This window comes from Haemorhous mexicanus, chromosome 12, assembly GCF_027477595.1.
Source record: "Haemorhous mexicanus isolate bHaeMex1 chromosome 12, bHaeMex1.pri, whole genome shotgun sequence".
NCBI lineage: Eukaryota > Metazoa > Chordata > Aves > Passeriformes > Fringillidae > Haemorhous > Haemorhous mexicanus.
In genome coordinates this window covers 16141304-16162645 of record NC_082352.1, presented here as the reverse complement: position 1 = coordinate 16162645, position 21342 = coordinate 16141304, and the positions used below count along the sequence as shown (strand labels likewise).

Here is a 21342-nt window from a genome sequence, read left to right as displayed (position 1 = left end):
AACTACCATACAAAGGAGTTTGGCTGAAAAGGGGACTCCCACCCACTCTGGATTCATGCCCCTCAGGACACTGCTGCTGAAAAGCTGCATGACTTGTCAAGCCCCAGTGCTGGAGCAGCCTTTGAGCAGAAAAGCCAGCTGCAGTTCCTGTGAACTCACTCAGACCAAGTTTTCCTTCACCACCTCTGCTTTTGTGGGAAACTGACCTACACATCTCCTGGATGGTGGTTTGAGGGAATGGCTGGTTGGATAGAGCAGAAATTGATTAATGGAATGAGAACAATTATGAATGGCACAGGCAGAGATAAAAAAAATGCATTCAGAATGTCTTTAATCATGTAACACTAAAACTTCTTTACAGTGTCATGGCAATCTACACTTCACCATCTGTTCAAATTTGGTTCTGCCCCCATTTTTCAAATACAGAATAAAAATGACATTTTAAAACAGAACACATGGCTGTTTCTACAAGACTTCACTGCTTCAAGTGATTATTTTTTGCCTGTTAGTCTTGTATAAACTTCTTAAATCAACATAATTCTTTCCATAAGAATTGTAAAAGATAAAGCTCTCTCCTCCATACCCTCAGACCTTTGTGACATGGTTAGGTGTGCCTTCTGCTTTAGGATGGCAGCTTTTCTTCCAGGCTCAGTATGCACCCCAGAAATGGAAAGTTGGGGGGGAAGGGGGAGGGGAATAATGAGTTACTTTAGGAGTATCTGAGTGTAATAAAGTTGAGAGGTTAGCTAGAAAGATTATATTTGGGGCAGAAGGATGCAACAAGCATCCATCAGGGCTTTGGAAGATATTCTGCACTACATTACACACGGAGGGATTTTGTTATGGACCATCAAAGAAGCTGTTGCCACGAAAGACAGAAGAGACAATCTTCCCAGTGGAATTGATGGTGCCCTCGCTGTCCGAGCTGGACTCGGAGTCGCTGCTCCCCGAGTAGGCGCCCAGGCCAGGCAGGATCCCAATGCACACAGCTGCTGAGGGACAATGCACCGTGGAGCCTCCCACTGAGCTGCTCCCCAAGGCAACACAGGAGGGCTTTTCTGCAAGACAGAAACCTCAGTCAAAAATCAGAGTGCAGGAAAGGGCTTTCAATCAGCCCAGGAACTGCAACGTGTCACTCACCTGCTTTTCCCACATAAGCAGGGGATGATTTCAGGATTTAATTAAAGCATAAGGCACCTTTATGCCGTAATAAAAGCATTCTGACAGGAAGGACTTGCTACCTCAGGGGATTTTTTCCTTCTCATCACTAGTTTAAGCCCAGCTCTATGCTGGCATTACAGACTTTTTTATTCTAAAGTTGTCAGTTTGATGCTTGTCAAGTACCAAACCCACTAAATAAGAATAAATGCTCTGCTTTGAGTAATTGAGGTTTTTTGTTTTGCAATATAACAGCATAGTTGAGAAAAAGTTTTATTCCATTATTCTACTAGTCAACATCTCCCATCTTCCATGGCTAATTAATTATTTCTGCTGTTCTGAAAGTTTACTGAACAGAAGGAGATTCAGGAAGTGCCTTGGGTTGTCATTACACAACTGCAGCTCACCCCATTTGTGTCAGAGTATCTTGACAGCAAGTCAATTGCAGCCCTGTCAGCTAAAGCTGAAACACAACTTAATTTTTCTTCTAGTTCCCCACAATTTTCTGAAACAAATTGATTTCAGGATGGACGGAATCACTTCAGATCATAAAGCTGAAGTGGATGTATACAAATACATGCAATGCTGCTGTGAAGAGGAAGGGGATGATCAGTTCTCCATGTCTCCTGCCCACAGAGCAAGCACTGAGCTTGAAATGCCCTAAGGACAATTCCATTAGTTATCAGGTTAAACTCTTTCAGATTAATAAACTCTCAAAGGAAGGTGGACAGTATATGTGGAGACTTAAGAGCTCCTTGACAAACATCTGTCAGGGCTGGTTTGGGTAGGGAACATCCTGATAACCTGCAGAGGTTCCCTGCAGCCCTGTTTTCCAGGAAGGCTGTCAGCAGCCACACTTACCATTTCTACTGCTTTAAAAGAGAACGTGCCAACCAAAGTCCATGCTGTCTTGCCCAGTGAAGGAACAGAAAAGCAAAGCCTCTATGAGATTTAACCCCAACTCAGCTGCTGTTCAGTGACAGACACAGAGCTTCCCACAGGCAGAAGTTGGGACATACCTGGATTCTTTTCCTCGTGGTCAGTGTCTAGTTTCAATCTCTTGACACTGTTACCACCATCTGAACTGTGGAAAAAATAACAGAGTGTCTTGTTCTTCATAGGCAAACAATTACTGTGAAGTCATTGTTACATCTTTGCCTCAAATGCTACAGCAGATGATAGCAGGGTCCCCTGATGACCATCACCACTTTCAACTGCCTTTAACTGAGGCTCCTTGGGGAACATGCAGGATCCAAGGAAGCACCAACACCTACACTACAAGTATCCCTTGTTAACCTGGGAAAGGAACACACCTCTTAGAGTTCAAGTCAAACCCCTTGCACAGCAACCAGGAGCTGCCTGTTCAGCAGGATGTGCCCCACGGGAGACTGGGAATGACTACCTGAGCTTCAGACACCCACATGGCCACAGCCTTGCACATGTGGATGATTATCACACTTGCTGGTGCCAACATCCATGGCTTTTCCCTTGCAGGGCTTCCTTCCCCTCCTTCAAGCACCAAGAGAACCTGCTCTAAAATATCTAGAAATCTTACACCCAGTAAGTTCAGACAGTCTTACAGCAACTGACAGAGCTGCAGTGTCCACAAAAGTCCTTTTTGGGTCCCAAGTGGCATTGGGAGAAAGGAGCATGACTTGGACTTGTGACTCTTCAGAGCTTCTCCCCTGTCACTGCTATTTCCCCCTGACTCCTGCATGTTCCCAATGCTAAGGCATCCACATAAACAAATTCTTCCCAGATTCTGCAGTGATGAACTGATGAAGCATGAGCATTAGAATGCATTAACTCTTTTCTGTCCCTATCAGAACATGCAGTACAGATGAAAGGTTATTCTGTGCAGAGAGCTTTTAATAGTAATACATCCTTTACAGGAAATTACAAAGCTCAGGGAGCAGATGTTGAGCTCACACTACACTTGCTTTGGGCCACTTTGCAATAAAAGATAAGATGGCAAAAATAGAAGACTGCAAAGCAAGTCTGCAGTGGCACTGACATGTCAGTTAAGATGCTCTCTTTAAACAGATGCCATCTGCAGACTTTAGAAGTACCATTAAGCACATGGCAGCTCCTTTTCTACATCCTACTGGGTTAAGTACTATTAGTTACAAGACAAAAACAACACTTTTGGCTGCTTGTTATCAGCTCAGGGTTTTTCTTTTCTCTCTTCCCAAAACCCAAACTATCACCCAACCCCACAGACATGAGGTGGTGGAAGTGCTTACTTCAGTTTTCAGACATGCAATTAACTGCTGTACTGGGAGCTAAACATCACCCTACAAGATAAGCTTCTAAAATAATCTCACATTCCCTGAGACAATTCGAACACACTGCACTTTGAGATGTCAGTAATCATTTGAAGTATTAGATGATTCATCTAGGGGAAATAAGTCTGGTCCCACATGCCTGGTTTCTCCATGACCTGTAGTACACCAGCAGCTGTGTTTGCAGGCCAAGATCAAAGCAGCAAGCACATCACAAACCCAGCTGGGATGGAAAGGGTGATGATGTATCAGTGTAAATCCATTAAAATGCTCCATTTTAAACACAGGTAAAGTTGGCTGATAAATTGGGCAACCTGAATGAAATTGCATTTGTGAGGCGACACTGATATCTACAAACAGAGATGTAAAATAGATTTCCTCAAACCCCAAGCAGGATTGCCCAAGCCTGGCACTCTAAAATGAAGATCCTGCCCACTTGCTTTACACACACTTATCTATTTGATTTGCTTCATGTTTTTCCCCACAGTTTGTGAGAGCCTATAGAAACAAGACTGGTCTTTTCTTATACCTTCCCCCTTTTTCTTTAGGGCTAAGGTTTACACCTCACTCTCTGGAGGCAGTTTTGGCCTGTCTCCCTTTACACTGCTAACTGGGTTCCGTTCCTCATGAATTTATAGAAGTGTGAAACTAACCTTCTGTGTTTCACAGCTCCTGCCAACAGCTTTGCCTGAGAAAATTTGTTCTTGTTTTCCACTGACTTCATGGGCAATTTCTTCTCAGTTTCCTTCTTTGGGTCCATACTGACTCCCACTTTAGTGAGAGTGCTGTGAATTAAGGGTTAAGGATCAGCTGGGAAGGAATGGGGAGAACAGACATTTCCTCCCTGATATATTTAGCCAGCTCTGCTGACAGCAGTGACCGAAGTTCATTCACATATTCTATCAAAATAAACTTATTTGTGATGACATTGAGCTGGTAGCCTCAGCCAGAAGAGAAGATACTTTGCCCTCTGGGGTTGGAGCTTTCTCTGGTATCAGGACCAGCTCTCCCTGTGAGGATGCCCAGGCAGCAGCCTGGGGGCTGCTGTTCTGAAGCCAGAAAGGTGTAACACAAAACACCCAGCACCCATGAACATATCCACCATCCTGCCTTTTCCACAAGACCTTAAAAAAAGCAAAAAGGTCAGGCTGGACCAAAACAAACCAAAAAGGCAATGCAGTACTTCCCCTTCTATAGGGATCAACGCATTTGTAATTCAAATTTGCTGCTCCACACTCTAATCCTTACCAGAAAAGCTAAGGAGCAATACACGCCCTCACTTCCACTCCTCAAACCCTCTTTTTGCTGAGCCCAGCAGATTTCAGCCTAGCAAGACAGAACAGTTCCATTTTTTGGTTTGGTCTTTAGCACTCCAGCTTTCCAGCTCCTCTCTCTGTAAGGACCACAAGGATTCTACTGCTGGTCTGAGCATCAATCCCAAGAGAAAGGAGACATTGATTAAGGGGAACTGTGATCCAAGATTCACCCAAAAAAAGACTGCAACTGCCCAGAAAAGCTAAGTAGATTAAAACAGTGTTAGCAAGGTGGAATGCAGCTGAAACCTATACTGAAGTGGAGAAGCTGAAGCAGGTTCTCAGATGGGATAAGAAGGAGCAGGGTTTGTTTATTAGGGCACACTCTGCACACACTGAACATAGCTCCTTGTGTGACAAATGGAAATCTGTCAAAGACCCCGTTTGTAGATGAGGTGCCAGGAAAGTCACGCAGAATTCTGCAAAAATTTTAACTGCACAGGCAAAGGCAAATTAATTTAGTTTAAAAGCATGTTTTTAAACTCCATCCAGTGTTTTAATAGTTTCTTCTCACTACAGTTCCTCAAGCTGGAGTTTCACAGATGCCCCAGTCACTGCAGACATATATTGGATAGTGAATTTCACATTGATGGCCCACATATTTGAAGCCATAGCTTTTTTCCCCCACTGAACATCTGAAAATCAAAACCTTTTAGACTTTGCTTTGAAGTGACACCCAGTCTCCAATCCCTTTACAGACAGGAATGTTCAGATGCCATTTATTATTTGAATTTCCTAAGGATACAGCAGCAATCCAGACTGTTCCTTACTTCAACCAAAAGTCTTCTCAGCCCACTGTTCAATTTTATCTATTTTTGAGATGGCACAGGAGTGCCATCCTGTGGCTGTCTGAAGTCATCTGAGAGCTCCTTGTGCTGAACATGATTTGATGCTGCCACACAATTCTTCCACACACTGCAGTGTTCAACTGCCTCATTCAGGTCCATTACCTTGTTATATTCTAAGCCTTACTGAGGAATTCAAAGGCTTTTCTTTTAAAGATACCAAATTACAGGCTTTTAGCTTCCATCCAGGATGGCATTTTCCTAAATCTCCTCAACTAGAAAGGCACAGCACATTTTTAGTAGGTATTTTATACATCCTGCTGTCATTAGCAAATGTAATGCTACAGCCAGCCAAGAAGTGTTCCCTCTCAGGAAGACAACATTAGAAATAAACCTCTCAATCTTAAATATCAACTGCACTAAACAAGCTGTCTTCAGTAAAGCCAGCTTCTTGGAGGGGGGGACTGTTCCTACATTTAGATAGCAGTAAAGACAAGCTGATCTTGCTCTCAAATACTTCTTGGAAATGGCTTAAAAATATTTGTAAATCTTTATCTGAACAGGGGGGTCTGGATAAGGTAAGGAACAAACAAACCTAGTTGTTCATGCAGGAGAAAGAAAAATTCCTATTCATCCATGCATATGAATTTCTTATGCTCAAGAGTACATTAAAATATTCCAAGGCATATTTATCCTGAGGATGTATAATTTTGTGATTGTTCAACCTGAAAAATTAAGAAAAAAACATCTCTGTACTTGAATATTGACACAGTTTTTACCATGAAATTAGTGCCTCTGGGTAGCTTAAATTAAATGCTCTTGCAGGAAAAAGAGCAAATAGTGAAATCCATTGGGTTGACATTGCCCTCATTAATTTGGGAGAGCATTTAAAGCACCTATAGAAGCAGCACAGTGGTTTTTGTCACTGCAGTGATAAACCATTAGTAAAAACCTGCAGAAGCAAAAACCACTTTTGCATTTCAGAGCACCACCAAAAATTTCAAACACAATTTGCAGGTTGCTTGAAATATTATACTTAAATAAAAAGAATTTTAAAATATGGGCAACACTTTTGATTTTCTCACAAGATGAGGTGACTATAATACATCCTCCCTTCCTCCACTCCATCAGCAATAAGTTTAATTTTTACAGTAAGATTTCAGATTCAGAGCCACCAACATTAGTAAGAGTGCAAAGACTGAGGTAAGATGGTCTGTACATCTTGATCAGGCTCTTCAGGAATCTGTGTGTTATGTAGCCAGTTCAAGGCAACTTAAGATTCCCTCAGGGCTGGTATGGCTCACCCCAGATGTACATGACATAACAAGAGCTGTCAGCTGCTCCCACAGCACAATCTCACACTGCACAACCCTGGATCAGCCAGCCCCACGAGCAACCATCACCAAAACTAAATATATCCATGAATATCCCATGAATAGATCCAGCAAATCAAGAAAATACTCCAAACCCATCAGCTAACTGCAGCCTATTTCTGAAGTTAAAAAAATGCATCAGGATTGCTTTTTCATAAACACACCCCTGAGCTAATTGAGATGTTCTTCACAAAACACATGCTCCAAATTGTAAATCATTGACTAACACAAGGTAAGACCAATCTCTGTAGTACCAGCACTATGCAATTTTATTTGCTGACTGGTTTTGGTCACCTCCTTGTGTCCACAAACTCATCTATACTAAAGATTCCCTGAGCACTTGTTTTTTGTTCACCTATAACTCAAGAGCAATCTAGACAAGGAAACCATCAGATTCTACATAGGTTCAGTAAACCTCAAAAAAGCAACATTTTGTTCAGAACAGAAATTCTCAAATCATTCCAACCTCCCTTGACTGGCACTAATTAGAGAGGAAAAACATCCTATATGATTTTCTAGCATACCTACAAGAAAATTAGGCAAATTTTACAGCAAAGCCAAACTGTCCTGTTCTTAATCCCGCCTACAAGAGTGCACTACCCAAAAGAGCCAAAACTCCATGGACACTGACTTCCCAGAAGAAAATCAGCACGTCTGCACACATGTATTTAACTTCTCATCCTGCAGGTATCAGCAAGGGAGAAAGCACCTAATACTCCAAGAAGAATAACAGAGAGAGCAATCCACACATTATTTCAGACAGAAATGTCAAGATCAGGCAATATACAGTTAAAAAAAAAGAGTGTGTAATTTTCCATAAGACAAAAGCAAAAGATTAGAAATAATACACCGTTTTTTCTTTATGTTCCCTTTCTCTTTTAAATTATGGTATTTCATAACCTCACTAACAGAAAAAAACCAAACTCTAAAAAACCACAACCAAACCCCAAAACAATGCAGAGGGGAGAAGGAAAGGATCAAAGAAGTGGGAGTTGAGGGGGGAATATCAAACATTGCAGGCGTCTGTCAAAGCTACAATGAAGCTATTAAACTCTGAAAGTGTATCACTATACACATTCTGTAAAGCAGCTTAATCAAAGGAATGTCAACTGACAGGACAAACTACAGCCCACTCTTACCCTCCTCTAGGTAACCACCAGCCACTTTAGTGCAAAGGATATTCTGTATTCATTTAGCTCCTTCAGCTCCTCTTCCCTTCGTTGCTTTTCTAGTAGCTCTTGCTGCCGAGAAACCTCATCAAGGAAATGTGTCTCATCTTCATCTAAGCCTCTTACCATATTTTCTGAATAAAGAAAGAAGAAATTTGTTGGTTTCAGACACCAAGTCTAAGTCTGTCTCTTCTGTATGTTCTTAAACCAACCAATAACTAAAAAAACCACGCTACTCCTCCCCTCAAAAATCTTGCCTCAAAAAAAGTACATTTTCTTAGAGCAAACAATTCCTACCTAATTAGTTTTAAAACCTGTTCAAAAATTTTAAAAAAGTAGAAGCAAGACAACCCTGAATTTCTAAACAAAACCAAATTCTTTCTAAACATGCTACCCTACTTTAAGGAAAGTACACACTAGTACAGCAGGAAGGTCTTTTATTTCCTGTTCTGCAAATGTTCAGTGCCCCTTGAGCAAATGATTTCATTAGAATGATAACAAAGAGAATGTTTCAGGAAGACCAAATCTTGCTGTTTGTAGTCATCATCAGAAATCTTAGCCCGAACATCACCTTTAATCCTCATTAAAGTTTAATTCCACATTTTAGGCTTTTACATGAAGTCACCATATTTTTAATCTTCACCCACACAGGCAAGCCCCAGTCACTTTGAGGGCAAACTAGGAAATCCATTTACACCAATAATTGGCAAGCTTGTGACTGGCAGAAGAGCTCTGGAAATCAATGATCATTTGAGGTTACTTTATAAAAGCCAATCCCTGCTCCTTCCAACTCATGCAGAGCTCATTCATAAATCTTTAAACAGTAACTTGTAGCACTCACTACTACTACTGAGGACCCCTTCGGAGAGCAAAAGTAGTGACACTCAGGACATTTTTTGAAGCAAGTGACATGAATTAATCTCATTTTCTGCCTGACTCATCTGCAAACTAAGAGGAGCAGCCACTGAGGTCCTTTGAGCTGAGGTTTTATTGAGGTTTTCTCCCAGGCACTCTGCAGCAGGTTTTGTTCTCCAGGTTAGCTGGTGTCTGATATTCTGCTGTGGTTGCATTCAATGCAGAGGTGGGTTTACTTCTCAGGGCTACTTCCCATTCCAGTACTTGGATTACCAAAGCAAAGGTGTTGCAGATTTAATATAACTGGCCAAGAAAAACTATTCATTTAGACAGTTATTAGAAGCACTTCCTGTTCAGACTCACAGCAGTCAATTTTTGGGTGGTTCCTTCAGCAAGAATTGCTCAGTTATGTTACCAAAAATGACTGGGATCAAAAGTCTACTGAAGTTTACTGGAAACTCCAGGTGAAAAGAATCTTGTAGGTGCAGCTGGAGACTTTACTGCATTAATATTGCTGTCTGTACTTGCCACTTTTCAAATTGCAAGCACTTTTCTATAAAACCAGAAATCCAAACATTTCATTAGAAGAATCAAACATCTACTTCTAAAGAATCAAAGCATGTAAATTTACTTCTTCCAAATCATAATCTTATCTTTCAAATCACTTTTAGTCATATAATTATGGCTTGGAAATGTAATAGCTGCTCTAACAGGATTTCTTTAATTGATGCAAGCATGGGTTAAAGCATGAGTTCAAGAGCCACAAAACCACAATACATTTCCATTCTTTGTGGATTGCTATCAAATTTGTTTGGGATTTTTTTAGGTTTTTTTATTTTATATGCAATATAAGCTCAGTACTCAACACTTTACAGGCATGCAGCCTGATAACTGCAAACACCTTTTGAGTTTTGCATGTGTGCAGTGCTGCATCAGTGTCCAGAAGGTGCTCCTTTAAAAATCCAGGATTTCAATATTTCTTTCCTGAAGCCTTTGTTTCACTCTCAGAGGGGGAGACAAAACACACAGATATGTCCTTTACTCAGAAGTTGTGCACAGCTGTTGCATAGAACACAGTTTGCAGTTTGCAAATACAATGCAGTTTGCTGCTTACTGAATTTGAATTGCTCCTCAAACTCCTGCTGCTTCTTTTCTCTCTGTTCCTGGAGCCTTTCATACAAGGACCGTGGGTCATATGCCTCCTCTGGGCATTCTGAAAGGAACAAATCAGGAAGGGAGACATGTTAGAAACACTAAACCACCAACAGTTCTCAGTTCCTTCATGTAAAAACCATTCAATTATAGAATATAAAAAGACATTACTTTTAATTTCTATTTCCCACAAAAGTGAAAAATTCTCAGATCTTTTTCCTGTAATTACTGACATGAGCAGCACTTCCCCTGGAGAGAGCACAGCCCCTTCTCACACAGTGCAGCCACCCTCTGCTTCAAGATTTCAGTACCAGGTGCAGGGTGGAGATGCTCCAAGTACTCAATTTAACAAGGAAACTTGTGCTCTTGACACCTGGAAGCCCACGATTACACAAACTGCTTCTCTAAGTCCTAGGCGTCTCCTTCCAGAATTTCTATTTCCCACAGAAGTGAAAAATTCTCAGCTCTTTTCCCTGTAATTACTAAATTTAGCCCATACCTTTTGGGTCCTCAGGTTTTCGGACCTTTTCCCATTCCTCTTGCCTTCTCTTTCGTCGCTCCTCTAGCTCTGCTTCAGACACGAACCTCTTGTTAATCACCAGGTCAGCAGTGCCATCTCCCCCTTCCATTGTGGAACACTGTCTGCTAAAAACACAATCAGGAGTCTGATCATGCTTTTCAATAAGTGATTATTAAATATCCTAAAAAACAGACCTGCTGCCCTTACAATAACTTCAGTTCTCTAAAGAACACTGCATAGCAAGCAGTGACTGCAATCAGTCACTGCATAACTGCTAAGACTAAGAAGCATCATCTATTACTCCTTCTTTACTCTTTTTTCATAATTATGTCTTTCCTGCTAGTTGTCTGCCTCAGGCTGTTCTTCTGAAAGTCATGTTCTAATGGATTTACTTTGCTTAAATAAATATTTAAAAAAAAAAATTAAACACCCTCACCTACACTCTCATCCTTTTATTTCTGTTCCTCCACATATGTGCTGAAGAAAAATAAAGTGATGGCAAAACATCAAATCCCAAGTTCTTTTTGGCCAGCCTATGAAAATTTGAGAAAGCTTGCCTGTTTTCAGTTGTTGAATGCATGTATTTAGAAGTGATTAACAGTGAAATTTCAGAAATTAGCAGCTCTTCTGGTTTTGGCTGGAACAGAGCTAAACTTCTTAGTAGTTGGTACAGCTCTGAGGTTTGGGCTTGGTGTGACAAGAACACTGATTAACACCCTTGCAGTTTTAGCCTAAGTCAAGGACTTCCCAGTGTCTCACACTCAGCCAGTGAGGAGCTACACAAGAAGCTGTGAGGGAGCCAGGACAGCTCTCCTGAACGGGCCAAAGGGATATTCCACAGAACCATGACCACACAACACTGTGCCCAGTATGCAAACTGGGGGGATCTGGCTGGGAGGTCAACAGCTGAGTGAGAGAGGGCTAAAACAGAGCTGGGGTTAGAAAATGAGCAGCACTTCCCCTGGAGAGAGCACAGCCCCTTCCCACACAGTACAGCCACCCTCTGCTTCAAGATTTCAGTACCAGGTGCAGGGTGGAGATGCTCCAAGTAGTCAGCCTAACAAGGAAACTTCTGGTCCTGACACCTGGAAGCCCAGGATGAAACAAACTGCTTCTCTAAGTCCTAGGTGTCTCCTTCCAGAATTATTCTGCCAGCTCCAGGCTACACCATGAACCCCTAATGCCTGTTTTTGTTTCAAGCCTGTTCATCAAAACTGTACACAGAAGCACAACATAAACACAACACACAGAGCTGGTAATTTAAAGATAATGCAAACATAACTTTTTTCTAGTTTATGATCTCCCTGGTATAACTGCAGCAAGTTAAGGACTGCAGATGACTGCCCACAGTTCTGCCAAGTACTGCTCATTTGGGATCTCACTCTGCCTGCACTTCAGCACAGAGGAGATCCCAGAACAGTCACTCTTCCAAGGAGGAAGGGATGCAGAAACCCAGGTAAGGGAAGAAACCTATTTATCATCCTTCCTCCATACCAGAAGGAACCAGTCCTGCAGGAAGTCCTGAAATCCTTACAAAAACTGATACTTTTGTGGGGTATTGCTTGTAACAAAAATTTAAAAATTGAAGTCTCAGGAGAAATCCAGGTTAGAGCACTGGGCAAATATTTGTTAGAGCAGGATGCATTCTTAAGGTTAGAATTACTTAAGGAAGTTAAGACAAAAGAATTCTCTTAAGAGCTGGGGACAGGAAGGACAGATTCAGGGCTGGTGATTTTATCTTCTTTAAACTTTAATTTCTTTCTTTTTTAAAAATCTAACAAAAAATCCACCCTAAGACCCTAAGTCCACTTTCCAGAAAGCATGGAACACTTGCTCTTTGAGTGTAATTTCTGAAGGTGGCTCAAGCTGGAAACCTACAGAGAAGATAAAAATTGAATCTCACTGCTGAATACAGGTCCTGATCACAAGGCCAGCTTTCCTATCCAAGTGCTGCATAAACAACATGATTTGTTTCTCCACTTGTGTCATCTCAACCTATATATTTAGAGAGGAAACAAAAGATTCCAATACAATGGTGACAGAAAGTAATAAAAGCCAACTGAGAGAAAGGGATTCTGCAAGGACACAGTATCCTCTGGGGACTACAGCCTTCAGCAGCAAACCACCTGGATCAGTCAGTTCACACAGACAATATGTTTTAAGATACATGAATTGATACATCAATTAAACCATGATTAAGGTTTAATTATGGCCTGAGATGCAGCAATAGTGTTTCCAACACCAGCCTGCAAACTGGTGTCTGACAGTGACAACCCCATCTTGGGGAAAAAAGATAAAGGGGTAATTTTGCTGTATTCTATGCCCTCTCCCATCTGAAGCTAACACACACAAACCAGACCCAACAAAAACCATGCACTTGGCAACTTTTCCCTATTTATCTACGTTTTCGTCTGGTTACTAGGTATTCTAGGGCTATGCTGTCACAGCAAATTACAAGAGCTTGTCACAGTTGCAAACCACATGTTTTTATAACACCAGATGGTAACACCCCCAGGATCACAAAACCTCCCCAACTTCACAACCCTTGCCACCACTTAGGCTGGAACAGATGTAGAGCAGCGACGGTGTCTCGGGTACCCGAGTGCGGCTTCCAACAGAGTCAGCCCTCTTTAAATACCAAACGCTACTTACCGACCCGTTCCACCAACCCACCGCTGGACGGGGTCGGGCAGCGCTCCCCGCACCGCATCAGCTGAGGCGCTGCGAGCCGAGCCCGGGGCCGCCCGGGATGAATCGGCCCCACCGGCCTGAATCCGCCCCCGGGCCCCGCTTCCTGCAGTGCTCCCGGAGCTCGGTGAAGGGAACCGTCCCGGGCGTGCCGGGCTCGAGCTGCTCCGAGTCCTCTCCGCACCTTCTCTCCAGCCCCTCGTCCCAGCAGCGGCCCCCGGCCCGCCGCGCTCGCGGGGCCCAGGCCCGGCCCTCCTCACCCCTGCGCCCCAAGGGCCGGACGGCCCGGCCGCAGCCGTTATCCCCGCCCGTGGGCGCTTCCTCCGGCCCCGCCGCCCCGGGCCCGCCCCTGGCACGTACCGCGGCCCCTCACAGCGAGCGGCACCGCCGGGTCCGCAGCGCCGCCATTGACCCCGCTCCCCTCCGCCGGCCGCCCCGCCCCTTCCGCCCGCCGCGGCCAACCGAGCGAGCCCTTCCTTCGGAGGCCCCGCCCACGCGGCAGCCAATCCCCGCCGCTCTTACGGCGGACAGAGCGGCGCGCGAAGAGGGCGGGGGATTCGCTGCGGGGAAGACGTCGGGGCATCCCCGCGCCGCGATTGGGCAAAGCTCCGTGACGGGGGCGGGGCCGAGGGCGGTACGGGTCGCCCGGGAGACGGCGGGGGGCGCGGCCGCGGCCGGGGCGGGGCCTGGGGCGGGGCGGGGCCGCGCCGTGAGTCGCCTCCATCTTTCGGCACAAAGGAGCGGCGGCAGCGCCGGGCCGGAGCCGGGCAGGGGCGGAGGGTGCCGGGTCTGCTGCGGCCCCTGCTCTCCCGGCGGGGCTGTGCGGGGCTGAGGTGAGGCAGAGCGGACGCGGCACGGCTGGGGGGTGGTGTGGGGCTGAGGTGGAGCGGGGCGCGCATCGGGGTGAGGGGAAGGGACAGCGGCGGGCTGGGCGCTGGTGGCCCCGCTGGCGGCCCCATTGCCGGCCGTGCGTCCATGAGTGAAGGCACCGTGCTCAGCCCTCCGCTCCCCCAGGGACCGCCGGCGCGGGTCCCGGTTGGGGCGGGGGCCCGGCCGGCGCAGCCCCGTCGGCTCCCGTGGTTGGTGCCGCTCCCCCCCAGGGATCTCCGGTTCCCCCGGCTGCTTCGCTAGGGCCGGGGAGGGGAGGGCAAGCCGGGGTACGAGGCGGGTGGCCAAGGTGCAGCCCCCGGGCTGGCTGAGCTCTGGCGGAGGCCCCGGAGCTGGGCTGGCGTGTGGAGCTGGGAGCTCGCTGGAGAAAGCGGCAGGAGGTGAATGAACGGGGGTTTGGCGAGCTGCGGCGCCCCGAGTGCGGCGCTGCTCGGGGCCCGGAGGGGTTGGGACTTCCTAACGGCGCCTCCCGGGTGTGGGGAGAGAGAGCTCCCGGGGCTCGTATGACTTGCAAAAAACATGGGCTTGGCTACAGCGGGTTTGGTGTGCGAGGGGAGAAATGCCCTCGAATCGCGGAGTCACAGGCTCGAGGTGCTGCCCTGGCAGCGCTTGGCAGCTCGGAAGCACGGCAGGGCTGCCGAGCCCTCGGATATTGGTACATCAGTGTGAGGAGTCCGGTCCTGAAAGCTGTTTCTGGCTCTCAGTGTGAAAATGTTTCTGCACAGCAAGTTTTCTGGCTTTACAGAGGAGATGTGGAGGTGTGGAGCGGGCCCCCAAATGCGCTCGTTTACCTGGATCTTCTGTTTTACATTCTTGGGTGGTAGATGAGGCAGCGGCGCCTTTGCCAGGGGTGCGGCGGCACCTCGGCTCTGCTCTCCCGCTTCAGTTCCTATCAAGCAGGATTTTTTCACTGCTTGTATTATGCCCATATCGAGCATGAGTTTCTCTTTGATTCTGTCCTCCTGATCGCTGTTTCTGTCTCGCAGGCCTTCATTGACTCCCTCTTTTTAGGAATTGCTTTTTTTTTTATGTTCTGCTGTGTAGCAGTAGGTGCACTGTCCCTTCTAGGTACAATCTTAGTGTAGGTCCCAGGAATGGCTGTAGTCACCTTACTTGTCATTTTCTGTTTCGTTTTTGCAAGCTCTGATCCCTGAGCCCAGAGTTCATTTTGGTGCTCAGCCAGTGTTATTAGTTTTTCTCACACAGTGAAACTTTGGTCCATGGAGAAACACAGACATAAGAGCTGTCTTTTCTCTCCTTTTCTCTGCTCTGATTTCTGAATGCTGGTGTGTTTGGTGGGGGTTTTTTTTTTTCATTTTATGTCTGTGACAGTGTTTGTTTTCTTCAATATAAGAAGTTTTTTTTTTTTTTTCTACTTAACACTAGCTTTGCCTCAGGATTTTAGTTTTTCTGTCCTTTGTCTTGCATTGAATGCATGTATTTGTTTTGGTGTTGTTTTCTTTTCTCATGCTGGTCCCCAGCTCAGTTCTGCTTTTCTACTAATTTTCTGTACATCCATCACTGCTGTGAGATTATTGTCACATGGAAACCTACATCCAGTTGTTTACTGTGACTTTCCCTCGTTTTCTTCCTGGTATTAAAAATTTTGCTGTTTTCCTGTTAAACTATACAGATTTTTAAATAGTGAATGTTCTCATCACCTTCGAGCCACCTGAAATGTTCCCTTCTCCTAAAGGGATGAGATGCATCTCATCTCCTCTTGGACTCCTGTATTTGACTCTGGATTTCCGGAGGACTGTGCATTCTCAAAAATTGTCATATTATTTAAAGAGTCTGTGATGCTGTTAAATGTATTTTTGTTTTGTATTTATCCAAATGCACAGAATTGATCTGTTCTTTGATCTAAATCTGGCCCATTCTTCTGTAAGCGCTTTTGCCTGTGTCTTTGTTCTCTGCCCAAGTCCACTCAGCAAAACAGGCCCTTTCTCCTCCTGGCACCCATTCCTTTGTCCCTCCCTTTAGGACATTGCTGTTATTGCTTTGTGCCCCAATCTCTGCTGTTTGTTCCTATTTATAGGTCTGCTTGAACAGATTGTGAATTTCCTGTGGTGTGTTCTTTTTCAGATGAGTGAAGCACAATTGTAGTTGTGTGATCACTTCTTGTCTCTTCCCTTTTCATCCAGACATTCTCTTGAGGTTTCTGCTAAATGAAAGTTTTCAGTTTCCCCTGTCCATCACTTGAGTAGGAAGCTCCTCCAGGGTATTTTAGTGCTGTGTTTTGCATTCTGCACAACTCTTGTGATAACTCTTGCTGATGCTGATTGTTTATTAGTTTAGCCTTGGTTGTTTACCCACTCTTAGATTGCTGATAGAGCTAATCCAGCATGTCCACACACCTCCCTTATCATCAGCTGTGATACCAGTGTGTTTGCAGAGAGGTGGGCTTATTGCTTTCCCTGAGGTCTTTAACTTTCCTTTTTATTTACCTTCAGCCTCCTATACAGGGAGTTTCACTGCAAAGCTTTGTTGTAGCCACTGTGCTATCTTACTGTGTGGCCTCATAATTTGATGATCACTCAGTGGCTCTCTTCTTCTCTCACTGATACATTATTCTGTGCTTTTCTTAATGTTCTTTTTTTTTTTCCCCTCTTAGAAGAACATGATGGTTTTCTGCACAGCCCTGCAGTGCTCTCCCTTGGTACATTATCAGTGTTTTCACAGAGGAGGTCTTAGACTCACAGCAAATGAAATGCACTTCAAGCTAATGGATAGGACTGAAATAGATCACTTAGAATGTTTTGGTTCCCTCCTGTGAAGTAAGATGTCCCTCATATTCTGCCCTTCAGGTGGAATCAAAGTCAATTCTCCTCAAACTTTTTGCTTGTTTGTTAAAATTGAGGAATAACAGGAAGATATTTATTAGTGTAAGTAGTAAATTAGTGATAAAGACAGTGATTTGTTATAGGACACTTGCTGGCCTGTAACTCTTTAGGTTTCTTCATTCCAATTTCCTTTGAATTCATTATCTCCCTATCTGACAATGTACTGTGTTTAGAAGTGTCCTCAGTTGGTCATGTAGCTGTGTGCTGATATCCTCACAAAGTGGAGTAAGTCTCTCATGTGCGCTGTGTGCTTTCCCTCTCAACACAGAGGCAGCAACTTAAAATGCTGTCAGCTTGTAGTAAATTGAAGGCCAGCTAATGTCATGATATTTGTCCTGTTCTGCTCCATTATCAATATGTTGTGTTCAGCATTTCAAAGTGGTTTTTGTGGTTTTTTTCCTCTATTGAACTTATGATTGCTCAGTAAACTTTGAATTTATTCATTGCTTTAAGCAGTGCAGATCTTACACTGAGATTCCCTTGTCTTTCAAGTATCTCGTGTGCTTTGTATTGCCTTGTGTCCTGACAATATATTTAATTTTCCTGATCTGTATGTGGTAACTGTAAAGCTGGCATTGCAGGACAGTGACTGTGCCAGCATGATCTTTATTTCCTTTTCTATTCTTTATTGTATTGCTGAGGTCTAATAAAAGTCAAATGTTCACACATGACTCACGAGGTTGCATGACTGACCAATGCATCATCTCTCTTCAGAAGTGCTTGTAACTACCTGCCCTTGATCTGCCATTTCTGTGGCCAGGATTGTGCCTTGGAAGCACAGCTTTGCCATGGGAACTCTGTGTGCTTGGTGAGCTTTGCCTGTGCAGCAGGGATACCTGGCAGTGTGGGATGAGGTGCTGCTCCTTGGTTTTTAATGCATGTTTATTAGATGGAGTTCAGGGGGTTACTGTGGTCAGTAACAAGAAATCCATCTTTTTCCTAATAAATCTCTCCCCTCAGGGAAATAGTGGTTTCTGAGCATCTGAAACACAACTGTCATTATTTTTCTCCCTTTCTAAGGCTATTTTTCCCCCACAGAAAATACTTCCCTTTTTCTTTAAGTATCTGAATATCTTGGTGTTGTGTTAGGTGGGAGAAGGATGAGTATCCAGGACTTTTTGATCTGAAGTGTTGGCATGGGTTTTTTGGGCTGGCTTCAGTGCATGTGCACAGACTGGTGCAATTACAGCTTGAATCATAGGTTAGGGGGCAGCTGGTGAACTATGAACCAGGAGGCTGCACCATTCACATGTATCTTCTACCTTCCTGCAGACAGAGGGACATGCTAGAAAGTCATACTGAAAAAAAGAAAACCCAGCAACCTGCTGATGCTCTTTTTTTTTTTTTTTTAAGGCAAAGCTGTCTGGCATAGATCAGGCTTAGAATTGTTCTCCCTGCTTTTAGAAACACTCAGCTAATGGTGAATCCAAGAATGGTGTGTGTTTGCACTCAAACTCTGGTCAATGTATCAGTCCTGAAATAAAATATTAAAAAAAAAAACAATAGGTGAGTTATTCTCTCTCTAGAGAATTACCCCTCTGTAACATTTAGTGAAGTGGTGTTTACATGTAATTATCAAAACAATTTCATCTTAATTCTCCTGAAATTCCTCAGGAAGTTAGCTAGCAGAAGCCCCAGGTGGCTGAGACTGTGTTCCTGGTACTGTTAAAGGATTTTGAAAGTCTCTTAAATAGTTTTTGTGCTTTCTGCCTTTTTTGACTAAACTGGGTGCAGAGTCTTGTTTAAGCCATATTAAGACTGCCTTGTGAGACCCATGCTCATCATCCTCCCACTTCCTAACCCACCTGCACATGGCCGAGACATCTCTCAGGCCTCTTCCCCCCCTTGGCCACGGCACATTGAGCAACTTCCTCTGGCTTTCTTGGTACTGGCAGGGGCCCTAAAACACTGTAAGGAAATACCACAGCTCAGTGGTTGGAGCAGGACACCTGTGAGACCTGGCAGAGGCACTTGTTACACGTGGCTGGTGAATCCACAGCGGGCTCTCTCCTCTCTCCTGCAGCGTGCTTTGCTGGCAGACTTGTGGCAGGGCAGAGAGGAAAGGTCCTGAAGACAGAACCTGAAGAGACAGATGGGGAGAAATGAAGCTGATTTCTTGTGTGGGTGGGTTTTTTGTTGGTTTAAGTGAGTTCTTTGATGAAGTACTAGAATGGCTGCCCAGGGAGGTGGTGGAGTCACCATCCATGGATGTGTTTGTAAAAAGCCTGGATGTGGCACTGGGTGCCAGGGTTTAGTTGAGGTGTTGGGGCTGGGTTGGACTCAATCTTGAAGGTCTCTTCCAATCTACTGGCTCTCTGATCCTGTGAAACTGGTGAGATAAGGGGGTTCCAGTGACCTGCCCAGAGCTGTGTTTCAGATTCTGTATTCTTCAGCTCTGGAAGCCCCAGGTAGTTCAGGAATTGTGCTTTCCAAGAGTGCTTCCGAGGCAGGTTTGCTAACCTAGTGACCTACATGTTGTGTTGGCCTCAAATGACAGTCTCTTGAGCAGCTGTCACTGTATCCACTCACAGGAGGAAAGGGAATTTGAAGGGCATTTCCTGCTCTGTCAGTACAGTCCTGAACTTTGTCTAGCAAAGAGCAGCCAGCTTTCCATGGCTGGCAGGGAGGGCCACAAAGGTGGCTCTCAACTCTGCCCTCTGAAAATTGAGGCGATCCTATGATGCTGCTTCAATTATCAAGACATGGAACTTTGTTCAGCCTGTTTCTAGACATTGTCTGCTTGCCAAGGCTGTTGTCAGACAGTGATATTGCAGGCTTCCAACTGAGGCATTGCTGAGTTTTTCAGCAATGTTACCAAAATTTTACACTGAAAACAGTTTGTGGACATGTGAATTTTAAATATTCATAATAGCTTAGTCATGCCATGTAGCTGGGCTAAGTTCTGTGGTCTACAGCAGGAGACTGTTCTGCCTTCTACAGAGTAGTTCTGTACCCAATGTTCCTCTGAAAACAAGCCCAGCTCTGAGATAGTTTGTCTGTTTCTTGTCTAAACTAATCTCAGGGCTTTTCTTTCTTCTGAGTTGCCACTCTTTTAGCTCATTTACATGAAGCTGGGGTTTGCTGACAAGAATCTGCCCCTGCTTCCAGCAGTCCCTCCTTGAAGCATCTTCCTGGTGCCCACAATGTGGTGACTTGGATGCCCCTGTGCTAGCCCTAATTCTAGTTCCCAGGGCAGGGCTGTGCTGTTACTGAGCTGCTCAGTCTCTTGACTTGCCCCTCAAGATGCTTTTGTGGTTTAGATTTTGCTCATGCACAAGGTTCTTTAAGTATTGCAAGGAGCTGATCTCCACATGACTGAAGAGAACTCTTTCACTGGTTTCTTGACACTGATATAGATAAAGCCTTATCCTTTCTGAAATGGATTGTTGTAAATTTCAATAGACAAAGCTTTTAAAAAAGAAAAGTGTTTGGGGTTTTTTGGGGGTTTTTTTTGGGATTTCTTTGCCATTCTGTACTTCTGCTTGGTATACAAAGAGTCACTTTCCTTCCAGCATTGTCTATTCTGGAATTTCTTGTGGATTTTTTTGGGAGAGTTTTGGGCTTTTTTGGTGGAGTTTTTTATTTAATATTGACATCTGATAGCATGAATGCTTTTGTCAGAATTGTATTGTTGATAATGCCTTTAACTCTCTGGGCAGCAAGGAAGATTAACTTGAATTAATTGAAAGAGTTATTTATAAGCTTCCAAATGAATGTCTGTGCCAAAACCTAATAGGGTATAGCTAATCGATTTTATTTCATGTGCTTGTATCCCTGCAGTTTATAGGATTAGTGTTCCTTGCCATCTACAGGGCATTATCTTTATCTCCCTGCCACTTCTGAAGCAGTGCATTCTCCTCTGCTCCTTGGGCAACTGCTGAGCTTGTTCAGCTCTGCCAGGCCACGTCACCCTGCTGGAGGCACCTCTTGTTCAACTTCACTGGGCTGTCAGATACCACTATCTTTTTAAAAGATCATTATCTCAGAAGTGCTTTCATCTGCCTCAAAGCAGAACTTAAGCTCAGTCTCTGATAAGAAATGTAATGATCCATCTGTGGCTCGGGGAGCTGAGAAGCAGGAAGTGTGATCGATACCAGCCTTGGTTTAGGCATGAAGCAAAGTTGAGGTTTTCTGTAGTACAAAGGACAGTTCCACCTAAATGACAGATGACAAATAATGACCTCTGAGATGGGGAAGCTCAAAAGGTGGTAAATGCTTCAGTTTCTCTTTCAGAAAGAAAGCTGAACAGTCTGATGCCTGGCATGTCCTGAGCACTAGTGTCTCTGTATCCAGAGGTAAGGGAAAAACTGCAGGGA

At 44.5% G+C, this 21342-nt stretch overlaps 2 protein-coding genes across 3 annotated transcripts in view; one reads left to right on the top strand and one right to left on the bottom strand.

Moving 5' to 3' along the window:
- Positions 1 to 314: 314 nt before the first annotated feature.
- Positions 315 to 13738, bottom strand: PSME3IP1 (proteasome activator subunit 3 interacting protein 1). Its single transcript, XM_059857342.1, has 7 exons — positions 13656 to 13738; positions 10587 to 10729; positions 10050 to 10148; positions 8076 to 8214; positions 4094 to 4225; positions 2178 to 2242; positions 315 to 1058 (listed from the first exon to the last, which is right to left on the bottom strand). The coding sequence occupies exons 2-7, from the start codon at positions 10714 to 10716 to the stop codon at positions 841 to 843; spliced, it is 783 nt and encodes a 260-aa protein (XP_059713325.1). The 5' UTR covers positions 10717 to 10729; positions 13656 to 13738; the 3' UTR covers positions 315 to 840.
- A 255-nt stretch (positions 13739 to 13993) lies between these two features.
- RSPRY1 (ring finger and SPRY domain containing 1) overlaps positions 13994 to 21342 on the top strand; it is a 37107-nt gene continuing 29758 nt past the window's right edge. The window contains exon 1 of one of the 2 annotated variants that reach the window (XM_059857336.1): positions 13994 to 14128. The gene's annotated coding sequence lies outside the window, so the exon portion shown is untranslated. Of the gene's footprint in view, positions 14129 to 21299; positions 21322 to 21342 lie in introns of those variants that run through there. The other variant, XM_059857337.1, reaches the window with a different exon arrangement.

Bases quoted from the DNA above. Each gene is read 5' to 3' on its own strand.
- PSME3IP1 (XM_059857342.1), bottom strand. From the start codon at position 10,716: ATGGAAGGGGGAGATGGCACTGCTGACCTGGTGATTAACAAGAGGTTC. The intron at 4,226-8,075 runs GTGGCTGGTGGT...CTTAATTCACAG, and splicing joins AGAATATCCTTTGCACTAAA to CACTCTCACTAAAGTGGGAG. The intron at 2,243-4,093 runs GTTAGTTTCACA...TTTTTTCCACAG, and splicing joins GGAGCTGTGAAACACAGAAG to TTCAGATGGTGGTAACAGTG.